The 12,164-nt window shown below is 38.5% G+C and overlaps 1 protein-coding gene across 7 annotated transcripts in view; it reads right to left on the reverse strand.

The window, feature by feature from the left end:
* tead1b (TEA domain family member 1b) overlaps nt 1–12,164 on the reverse strand; it is a 61,258-nt gene that overhangs the window by 9,357 nt on the left and 39,737 nt on the right. For 2 of the 7 annotated variants that reach the window (XM_078248423.1, XM_078248414.1), the window contains 5 exons: nt 6,988–7,052; nt 4,971–5,186; nt 1,395–1,406; nt 388–519; nt 59–105 (listed from right to left, as the gene is read on the reverse strand). In XM_078248423.1, coding sequence (XP_078104549.1) covers nt 59–105; nt 388–519; nt 1,395–1,406; nt 4,971–5,186; nt 6,988–7,052 — 472 coding nt within the window. The remainder of the gene's footprint in view (nt 1–58; nt 106–387; nt 520–1,394; nt 1,407–4,970; nt 5,187–6,987; nt 7,053–12,164) is intronic. The other 5 variants (XM_078248431.1, XM_078248449.1, XM_078248457.1 and 2 more) reach the window with 5 other exon arrangements.

The raw sequence follows: 12,164 nt of genomic DNA on the forward strand, positions 1-12,164 counted from the left end.
TAGCACACTATATTAAATATGTTGCTTAAAGAGATTTTTTCTGAAGTATGATACATACTCTTGTGAGGATCCTGGCTGACCAGCTGATATCATACCCTGCCATAACTGGAGAATGACATGTATTAATAGACAACAAAGAACAAACAACATTCAATTGTGAGCAGCTGTTAGAAACAAGATCAAAATGGATCTTAGCTCTGTGTTCAGTGGATGTAGTTATCTTGACTACCACTCCTTTTGATCATGTGCTTATCTGATAGGGGCAGTTGTGCAAAGCTGTGGTGTGTAATGTGATTTGGCCCGGGTGTCTGCGTGGTTGGCCTCATGGCTGCCCTGGGTGAAGCTGGACAGGATGGATCAATAGTGGGGTGCCGACAAGGCTCTTACCCCTGCTCCAGGGAAGGCTGGGCGCGGGATGCCTGGCAGGCCCAGCTTGTTGTGAATAGCCGTGGCAGAGACGATCTGAGCCGAGGACATGGAGGCCATGCTCTGGAGGGCTTTGTCCTTCACGGCTTGGTCCTTTAACAGCAGTCACAAAAGGCTTAGCACTCGCACAGAAGGGGGAGGTGGGGCATGTTGCAGAGGTAGCAACATACAGACTCCAAACAACACACTAAAAGCACCACGACCTCTCTCATAACAGTAAAATGCAAGCAGGTTAAAAGAAGATGCAGGTGCATTACTATTTAAGTGTTTTACAGGAATGTGCCAAACAATTAGAATTGAATTCCAATATACAATGCAATAACACTGGTATGCACTTAAATGAAAGTTTGCTTACTGATATACCAATAAAATACTTTCTAAAAACATTCAGCAGCACTTCTATCAAGGCTGCTTTTGCCTGCATGTCAAGACTTTCACAGCTACAGTTAGTTCCTTTTTCTTTCATCTTTGGACAAGAGGTTTTTAAATTATCAGGATATACCTACATTAATTGCAAATGGTAAATGGACATGGTTTATTAATAGAATAGTAACACAGGGACCCACAAGAACTTGCAGAAGTGCACTGCACATTTTATGTTGTTTTGGAAATGGTCCTTTGTTAATGTGCATTCACAAAGTTATTTAAAGTCATAATGCTACATTTAGTGTAAAATATGCAGCAGAGTGCACAGTGGGGCAACCCATACACTAGCAAACCCATGCAGACTCACTGGTGGCAGAAGCTAAAAGGTAAGCATGCTGGCAACAGATGTTGGTGGAGCAGAGTCAAGCTACAGTATGATAATAGTACGAGGACACAAAGAGACACCACTAAACTGGGAAAACACTGGCAGCAACTACTGTGTCACTAAGGCAGGGGCACAAATGCAATACTAGCAGCTGAAAGACAAGGCAGGCCCTAATAAAAGCAGAAACAGTATCACAAAACAGAAAATAAATACTTACCATGCTTGTAACCTAAATGCAAACAAACAGGGTTTTATTGTAAATTCATTCAAAAGTTTTTAAACTGTTAGTTAAGTCTGCATGGAAAAAGTGTTACAAAACATCAGTAAAAAAAAAACACTTAAATTTAATAATGTCGAGCCGTCTTAACACAGTGCAACACAACACATGTTTAATGAACACTTAATAACAAAGGATTATGAAATTTGTATTTACAAATTATCCTTGGTTTCTGTGAATTTTTACAATCTGATCAGGAGTCATCACTCGAAACAGAACCGTAACGTAACAACTGTAATTTCACTAAAATGCCTTAGACGAGACCAGAAACAGCAGGTTTTCATTGATGCCCCTGAAGTGAAAGGCATACTTGTATTTCTCTTTGCCTGAACTCTAATTTGCTTTAAATAAGAAAAGACAGGGATTCATAAAAAAGCTGTCTGTTTTTCTTCAGACAGCCGCCTGTGCCCTTGAAAGACCAGGCATTCATGTGGCTAGCTGCATGTCTGACTCTTTCTGTCTCTCAACACACACACAAGGGGTGACTGTGACTGCTCAGGAGGTAGAGCAGTTGTCTACCAATTGGAAGGTCGGTGGTTAGATCCCTGGCCCATCTACATGTTGAAGTGTCCTTGGGCAAGATACTGAACCCCAAATTGCTCCCGATGTGCCATCGGTGTGTGAATGTGTTTATCTGTTGTTGGTGAGGAATATGTGTGTGAATGGTGTCTGTAGTGTAAAGCGCATTAAGCATAAACTGTAAAAATAATGGACAAAGCTTCCAGGCCTGAAAAGTGAAGCCAATGCATTAGTGCCTTGAACTGCTTCTATCTAATTTCCAGCAGGGGGAAGCTCCACTGGTTGCAAAAAGAAGTCAGTTTCTTTAGAAGTCTATGGAAAAATGACCCTACTTCGGCCTTAATTTATTACCTCAAACATTTTCATAATGAGTTTATGGTCTTGATCGCTAGTTTCAAGTCTTCTTCAATACAGCATGATGTTCATTTTGTAAATAATGGTCCCATTTATTTTAAAATTGCTAGCGTTAGCTGGTAACTTTAGAAAGCTTGCCGATTTTCTGTCCTGCCGTACATGCAGATGATTTGCTGCGGTACCCGAAAGGTCGGTGTTTATCCGCCGTTAAATCTCCACTGGATAACTCGCTTAAGAAGGGTTGAAAATTGGCAACTTTCCCCTTTAGTGTTTAGCTTAGCGCAGCGCCATTGTAACCATAAACAACACTGGTTTTAGGGCTACAGCTATCAATTATTTTAGTAATCGAGTATTCTACCGATTATTCCATTGATGAATTGAGTAATCGGATAAGAAATACTTTTGTTTTATTGAAGAGCAATAATAAACAATAGTTTGGTTTAATTTTCTGGAAAAAGCTACATTTTTATTGCCTACATTGCTTACAATATCACTTAAGTGCATTTAAGTGCCATATTACATTGTTTTTAAAGAAAACATTTTCTGAAATGCAATAACAACCTCAAACTAAGGCATACATTAAACATACATAAACATTACCTTAAGTTGTGCAACTTAACTTTCAGAACTACAAGTTTCAACCTGAGACTGATATAGGGCTATATGTAAATATTAGTTATACTCAACCTATTTTCATTTATATATTTGATTACAATGCCACACAGCTCTGTTACACTTATGCTAGTAGATCGTTGATCAGCTGTTTCTCTGTGAAGATAGAGAGTGAGAGAAAATGGTGCGCAACAGTCAGCTGTTTTTTCCGAAGGGATAGTCAACAAGTCAGCTCTTTAGATCAAATTGTGGTCACCACTACTTATTTTCTTGTCTTTGTTTTTGGTAGTTTGGTGTAGTTTCATCGTCCATACGACTCTGTGATTTACTTTTGTCGGGTCCGCTTCGTGGAATGGATGAGAAATGTTTTCTGTTGAGATGCTGAAGCATTGACGTCATGCTATTATTGTGGTAAGCTAGTTAAATTTTGCAGTAGACACACTGTACAGAGTTTTCGTTTTAATTAGGTTTGAACTAATTCCAAACATTGGACACTCCAGCCTGTCTATTGTCTTAGCCCCTCACTATTTATGCTCTTTTTCTTCATTTTGTAATCTGCGCCGTCAGTCTTCATGGCATGTATCGACAGCAGTGTCAGCCCGGTGCGCGGCAGTAATAATACAGTAAAAAGCACTATATAAATGCAGTCCATTGACACACACAGATTAATGAGGGGTCATTCATTTCTGTTGAATACTGGGAGTGGATCAAAGTGTGAAAGTCAAAATGTATAGTTGGCGCCCCAAGAAAAGAAGAAAATGGCACATGGGTGGTGTGTCCTTTTACAAGCATTACTTCATAAAATACCTTAAATTACAGGTTCATTCAAGATGACTTCTTTCACAATGCAATTCTCCCATTTTAATCTGCCATTGTGAAAAGCTTTCTACAGTGATTTCAACAGAATTCACTATTGCTGAAATAAGTAACACTCTGAACGCTCTGAAATGACGACATCTGAACTGAGAGGAAAGAAAGCGGCTGACAGCCATGGCATTGTGAGAGTCTGGAATTACCAACCGATTGAAGGAGGAACAAGAAAGCAGAGAGAGCATTTCAGAAAGAGCCAGCCAAAAGTCAATTTTCCTCGGACCTTAAGCTCTCAGCCACTCATCAACAGCCAATGCCAGCATGCTTCCCGACATTTTACTTTGATTTTACTAAATTATTACAAATATGTATAAAGTACAAATAAGAGCCCGACCAGTAAACAAACTAGGCTGATATATTCGCTGGTGTTTAGCTTATTATGACCGGTATAGGTGTATATATCAGCTGATAAGTAACAAGAAATTGCAGTACAGAAATGCATTATTTAGAAACAGTGTGAGGATTACGTACGTTTTACCACCAGAGTTGTTTTACTCAATTTTAGGGAATTCCTAGGAATCGCTTGTCGGTCTGTCAATCAGTTCCACACTTAGGGCCAGACTGAAATATTCAAACACGTTTTTAGATGGATTGCCATTTGATTTGGTACAATAATTCATGGTCCCCAGAGGATGAACTGTAAAATGCCTCCCTCAGTTCATACTGTATCTTGGACACAACTCTTTCAAAAACAAATTTAAGGGATGATTACCAAAACATTTTGTATGTTATGTATTTTTTATCAGCCTCAGAAATCCAGTACCAGTCAGGCTCTTGTATAATTAAAAAGCAAACACATAAACTATGAGTACCATTTGCTTTGGAGTCTTTAATATTAATCCATTTTTTTATTTTTAATGAAACAAAAAGTCTTTACTATTTTTATATTAAGTCGTTGAAATAATGAGTAGATGCCTGTAAATAAAAGTGAATACATTTAGATGAAACCAAGTAGACAGGACATTGACAGCATGTCTGAGTGAGGGTAAGAGAGATGGACTGAAAAAGGTGGAGGGGGGTTAGAAAATGTGAACAGACTACAGTCAGCAGAAGATTTGGGTTAGCGGGAATCAGAGCACCAGGCATTCACTCTGTCACCACGGGAAACAGGAAGTTAAGTCGCACAGCAACCAACAAGCCCAAAAGCAGAAAAGCGCATACCTTTAGCTTGGAATGAAACTCACGAGATTTCCTTCTGGCAAGAACCTGAATGTGACTAGACACCTGCGGGGTAGGGGAGGGGAGGAAAACAAAGGAAGAGCCTGTAACCATGGCAATGAAAAGCCCCCTGCAACTGGGCAAAGCCAGACGTACCTTAATGGCAGCTTGGATTTCTCGAACTTTCTTTCTTGCTAAGACCTGTATGTGACTAGACACCTCCATTAAAAAAAAGAGAGAAAACGAAAAATAAAAAACAAGAAAAACCCCAAAAAGTACAAAGTGGATTATACATTTCTTTGTTTAACAGACACTTGAGGGAGAAAAAGGTGCATAACAAAAGCATCTCCAAACCACACACCAAGCTAACAGCCAATAAAGCATTATGCTGTGTGTTGTCATCACTTAAGTGAACTGATTAAGGAGGATGCAGGCCCCTTTGGCACACATTAAGAGCACCCAGATGTGATCTGATGTGTGTTGAATGAGAATTGACTAGTCTAGTATTCTTATGGGAGCTGGGTGAGGCATTTCACCGGCCAAGTTTAGCCTCTAACGTTCACAGAGTGCAAAATTATTTAATATTCTCACATGAAACATTCAGCAGTGCGAGTAGCAGTTAGAAAGAGAAGCAATGTGTGTTGATGACAGGTTTGAGGGGTGTTTTCTCTGACACTATTCACGCTAATCCCACCCAGGGTGAGTTTTCCAGAAGGAGCAAAGTGATTTAACAAGTGCTTCCTGATGATAAACTTTCCTAAAGCCCAAGTTGACATATTCAAACATAATTTGTCCAACCAACAGTCCAAAATCCAAAGTTGTAAAGATTTGCATGTTAAAGGCTTAAACTGTTGAATCTTTGACCAATACGCTCGATACATTGTTGCTGAATAATTTAATCTCGGTCGATTTGCCATTTCAGCTTTGATAAAAATACTCGTTAGCTGCAGCCTTAACATAAACAATACAGCAATTACACATACACACGCGCGCGCACACACACACACACACACACACACACACACACACACACACACACACACACACACACACACATTTAAACTAACAATAAAAGCAAAGTGTGTGTTTCTTGGTGCAGCTGTAAACAACTCTCTTTCATTCTGATTCTGTGTCGAGGAGAAGAGTCACAAAGAGAGAAACCACTCGACCTTTCTGTTCCAGGCTGATCAATTCACACACAGTGATCGAATGTCACTGTAGACACTGGCTTGTTTATCATTGTCATTCAGGTCAGTGGTCATACAGGGGATTTCCTGTTTAGAGGTAAGATTAGCCAGTGGGTTGCAGACAGTTACTGAAGCACCATCAGAGCTGCTTATAATCAGCTAATTTGAATACAATAATCAACTGTATTCTTTGATTTATTTTAGTACTATAATTCCTGAGATATACATTTAAGAGAAAGATTAAGATTCTACATCATTTATATTACATTTACATGACATATTACAGCACAGATTGATTCAGAAATCTGAGTTCAACTCTGTGGTAAGAGCTGTGGGGTTGCAGAAGACAGGATGCACTCTCTCTTTGATCAGAGATTGTACCAATCTATTAAGGCTTCTACCATTCTATTAATACAGGCTTCTACTCCGACCAAGTGCACGACCTCCATGATTTAGTACTGAGGAAGAATACTTGCACTGTTAAGTTACTGTGGCTATTCTTTTTAAAAGCTCTTATATTAATTGTAATATAGCTGTTTTACTGTAGAAAATGAAAGGCTGCATTTCAAGTAGATATTAGCTTTTGAAACTACTACAGTTCTTATAATGTATGTGTACCTATAAGTGACAATTTTAGGAACGTCATAATCCAGGGACATCTGTTCATGCAACACATGCAGCAGTGCCGAGGGAATTGTTAGCCTCAGAAGTCCCCTTGACAGCTAAGCATTGTGTTATTCTCTGTCTGAAAACAAAGGCAACAGTCTGCACGCATTCAGATTTGACAGCCCTCTGACACTCATACAACAGAGATGTCTCCTCTCTTGTCTTACCTGCTTCCGAGTCCTCGTCTTTCCGGTCCGAAGCTTGATGTATCTGGCTATCAGCTCATTTCGACCTGCGTGAAGAAAAAAATGAGGAATGTGTTTACTTTAAAAAGAAAAGGGAAACATTTAGTGGAAATGTTTTTGCAAAAAAATTAGAAGACATACAGAAAAACCACATCATGCCCATGAACACTTAGTCGAAGTTGCGTAGACTCATGTAGGCTGTAGGCTCATGGTTTTAGTTGTTTGATACTCAAACACAAACACATGCTGAGCAACACTTTTGAGTTTAGATTTGAAAGCTAATACAAAACTGAAACATCATCAATAAAAAGAAAAAAGATAAGGGAGTTTCTACCACTACATGTTTATAAAAACACTTCAGCAGAGCCGTTTTGTCTTTCCTTGATGGGGTGGTACAGTATGTGAGATTGTTCCAATTGTCCAATGTCAAATGCAGATTAGGTGCTACAGTTAAAGAAACAGTGATAATATTTAAACCAAGTCAATAATAACCTTTGAATCTCTGAACATATAAATTGTGTGAATAATGAATATACAAAGCTTGCTGACTAATGAGTGACTTTAGTCACAGTATTTGTCATATACTCATTCACAAAGCTACAATTTTTAAGGAAGTAGCCATAGAATCATACACAAAGCTATGAAGCTAAGGTAAGCTGAAGGTAAGGTCTACAACCGTATTTCTAGTGCATTCAAATCAGAAGGTATGTGCATATTCTAAACAAACTAGATCCAGTTTCCCTGTGGGAACACCATGCAACATTAGCATGAAAAAAAACTCGTAGCCGCACAGCTTTTCAAATTTATCTAATTCAATCTCATTTCTCTTCAAAGCCGGCGCTTTGAAAGGAAACAGACCTAGCTGTTCATACTATTACAGAAAATAATGGCAACTGAATATATTGGGTTTAAAACAGTGCAGCTGACTAAATTATAATTAAGGCATAGCTTTGTAGAGATTTCCAATTAACAACGGCTCCAAACATTCTTCTGCCCTCAGCTCTGCTCTAATTGCTGTTGCAATGCACATGACCCCTGCTTAGCCCTTTCATATGGTAATAACATGCCGCCAACCAAAACTATTACACAAATTATAGGTAAGGAGGCATTCTAATTACGTGTCCAGCTGTAGCCAACCAATGTCATGGATCTGCTCTGCTCCTCTATGAAATGCACTAAAACCTCAATATAATGAAACATGTTTCCACATTCACATCATTACCAATTAACCCTTGTGTTGTCTTCCCTTCAACCTTGAAAAAAACACATTTTTTCTGACATTTTTGACGCCTTTTTTTCACAATTTGTTTTTGCTTTTTCCAACGTTTTAAATTTTTACATTTTTCTTCTACACATTTTCAGCGCTTATTTCTACGTCCCATATTTTCTGATATAAAACAAAAATTTAAAACGGGTCAATGTGACCCGAGGGAAAGGCCTTAGTTTTGTTATGACACAATGGGGACGCAACGTATGCTAATTAGCCGTATCTTAGGTAATCAGAAGAAAAGGCATTTTCCATCAATGGCAGCACATCACAGATCACAGTGTGACAAATTACGAGAGTACATCTCAAAGGTAGAAAAGAGCAGAATATAGGGGACATAAATAGACAAGACAAGAAAACACTGATGTTTCTACCTGCTTTTTGTTTGTATAATGGAAACATAAGGACAGTAGCCAGTGAGAAGAATCATCTTGGGATGTTCAGGGCTCTTGTGTGCTGCTCAAGTGTGCTAAATGAAAGACATGGTTGGTCTGGGTATAGCAGCTTGAATTACAGTACAACCCCCAAAACCCATTATGTCCATATAAAAAAGCTGCATCTAGTCTCGCATTGCCAGACCTATCTCCACAGCGCTGTGGAGTAAGGTCTGGCCCTTCCACACATACATTCCAGGATAGAAGAAAAAAAAACACTCGCATTTCTTTAAACCAATCACAATCATCTTGGGTGGTGCTAAGCTCTGGTCGCAAGATGGTGGCTCTGCAAAATAGTCTCGGGAAGGTAGGACTGGGCAATATATCGATATTGATATATGAGGCTAGATATAGTCTTCATTGTTGGATACCGTAATATCGCAATATGACACAAGTGTTGTCTTTTCCTGGTTTTAAAGGCTGCATTACAGTAAAGTGATGTAATTTTCTGAACTTACCAGACTGTTCTAGCTGTTTTATTATTTGTCTTTACCCACTTAATCATTATATTCACATTACTGATGATTATTTATCAAAAATAATATATTTGATTTTCTCCATATCGCCCAGGTCTATGGGAAGGAACTTGTTTTGGTGGAACATTTGCACCCCGCAAAAGAAAACGACACATACAATATTAAATGAAGTTAACAGTTCACACAATACGGTAACGTGAGCTATTTAAATTAGCTGGTTACGTGGTTAAAAGTAATTGGCTATAACCAGTGTATTGCCGTGTGTACGTCGTCCACAGCAATTCCACCCATTAGTCCCAAAATGTCCCAGTTAAATAGTAAATGCGGTAAACATACTGTATTCCGTGTACATCTTTACAATACAGTGAAATCATTCACTAAAAGAACCAAACAGGCTTGCCTTATTGCGAAAATGCCAAAAACATTATCTTAAAAAAACAGATAAAAATATTAGGAAAATTATTAAAATGGTCTTGAGAAAAGCATATTTTTTAGGCAGATGCATATAGGCTCTTGACCAGTAAAAGGTAAAAATCTATCATCCAAGTTCTGACTTTAAATAAAAACAGGGTATTAACTTGTCAACAACATGAGATCTTTGATACCTGCAGCACCTGGCTGCATGCCACACCTACACATTCTGTTGTTCCACTGAGCAGAGCCAAAGAGGGGGAGGGGTGGGCTTTTGAGGTTGAGCTGCAGTTTGTTAAAGGCTGACCCTGAAGCTGTTTTCACGCGAACATTTAGGCGAGACCAGCCTGAGTTAACCCAGCCACGTGACCTCACAGGACAAATAAACAACATCTGGGGATTTAGAATGCCAGCCTGCCTGTTCACAGTGCCTGCAGTGTAAACTTTACCAGACGAAGCAGGGGCCTCCACTATTTTCAATCATTCTCTCTCTCTCTCTCACACGCGCGCGCACACACACGCACACACGCACACACACACACACACACACACACACACACACACACACACACACACACACACACACACACACACACACACCCTATGGAAACATAAGATGACAATACAGGCATTCATGCAAACTCCTGATTCCTAGATCAAAGCACACAAATGGCCAGCTGAAAGCTTGCTTACTGTTGAATAATTAATTCTTTTCACCAGGCTGGGAAAAAAGCTCAGTGGGTCCTGGCTGGCCTGCGTTTCTTTTTTTCTTGCCTGTGTTTGCAATGCAAAACAACAATAGCTGAAATAGATGTGACTGACTGTCCACATTTAGGACTAAAAATGCTCACAAAATGACACAACTCTGCTTTTCCCATCTGGCATTTATAAAGTGCAACATGTTCCCACAAACTAATAAAGAAGTTGTCTTCCACAAATATATATGTCTTCTTCATGCACAAAATGTTGATCCTCATTTTATTATTTACAATAATAACTTCTAAGAAAATCTGCTTATCAAAACTAATCAAACTGTTTTCATAAAGAACACCTGATCAGGAACAATATTAACAATTATATTCTCACAGGTCATTTACGTTTGGTTCAAGGTTCTACGATGCAAAGACATTTCAGATTATAATTTTTTTTTTTAATATCTTATTTTAATTCCATGTGTAGTTTGTTAAGGAAAGGTTGTAATGTGCACTTCAATCAAATCAAATCCACTGACCGCAGTGGCACATTCAGTAGCTGTGCTGAGCTGTGAGAATGCAGTTGATGAAGTGTCACGAACACTGCTGACATTTGAAATTAATTTAACATCTTACAGTATGTTAGTTGATCTTTGTCAACTAATAGAAATCAAGATTATTTTTTTCTGAAGGGATCCTGGACCTGCAGTCAAATGAATACTGAGATTGGCTTAGGGACACTGTACACTAATATAATATAAAAAAGCATTTTTTGTAACATTGTAGAGTATTACTGTATATGACAAAGATATAAGCCTCTAATATTTGACTACAAACAGCATAGGTTTCAGACTTTTTTAGTGTCTCTACAAATACATGTATTAAAGTGCTCATATTATGCTCATTTTCAGGTTCATAATTGTATTTAGAGGTTATATCAGAATAGGTTTACATAGTTTAATTTTCAAAACACACCATATTTTTGTTGTACTGCACATTGCAGCAGCTCCTCTTTTCACCCTGTGTGTTGAGCTCTCTGTTTTATCTACAGAGTGAAGCATCTCACTTCTGTTCCATCTTTGTTGGGAGTCGCACATGAGCAGTAGCTAGGTAAGGACTACTACCCAGTCAGAAGCAGAGTATGAGGGCGTGCCACGCTAGCAGCTGGGCGAGCATTATTACATGTGTTACAAAGTGATGCACGTTCGTCACGGAAGTAAAGGCTGGACTACAATAGAGCTGTTTGGAGCAGTTGGTGAACAGTGTTTTCTGTTGGAGATGGTAAGTTCCTTTGGGGGGGACTTTGGGCTTTTTCACTTTGTAAACCTATAACGTGCACAAAAAAGATATATAACACAATAAAGGAAAGGGGAAAAGCCAAAGAGCATAATATGAGCACTTTAAAGAACACAGTGAAACAGAAATAACAATAAAATCATAAAGTTGTGCATTTACAGGTTTAAAAATGCTACTTTTGAATATTTCAGTACCTCAGATTATAGTATCTCAATTGATTATAATATGTGAGATCTATAAGGTTCTGCACAGCATAAAGGCTCATCTGCAATGAGTATAAAAAATACATTACTTAAAATTTTTGAAACCTTAAAGGAGATCTATTATGCTTCTCCGTATTTTCTGTCATATCTGTAATGTTACAATGTCAGACGTTAATATTAAACATGGCCAAAGTTTCAAACAATAAGGTAACATACAGTATATTTTTTTAAAAGCCCTGTAAGCCAAAACCTCAGATTTCACACTGTTTTTTTTCTACTCTCGGCTCGGTATGACGTCATACGAAAATAAAATTCTATATGTTCTCTATATGTCATCTGCTCCAGGCAGGCACGCTACTGCAGTGTTTACATTACATACA

Source organism: Sander vitreus, chromosome 1, assembly GCF_031162955.1.
Source record: "Sander vitreus isolate 19-12246 chromosome 1, sanVit1, whole genome shotgun sequence".
Taxonomy (NCBI): Eukaryota; Metazoa; Chordata; class Actinopteri; order Perciformes; family Percidae; genus Sander; species Sander vitreus.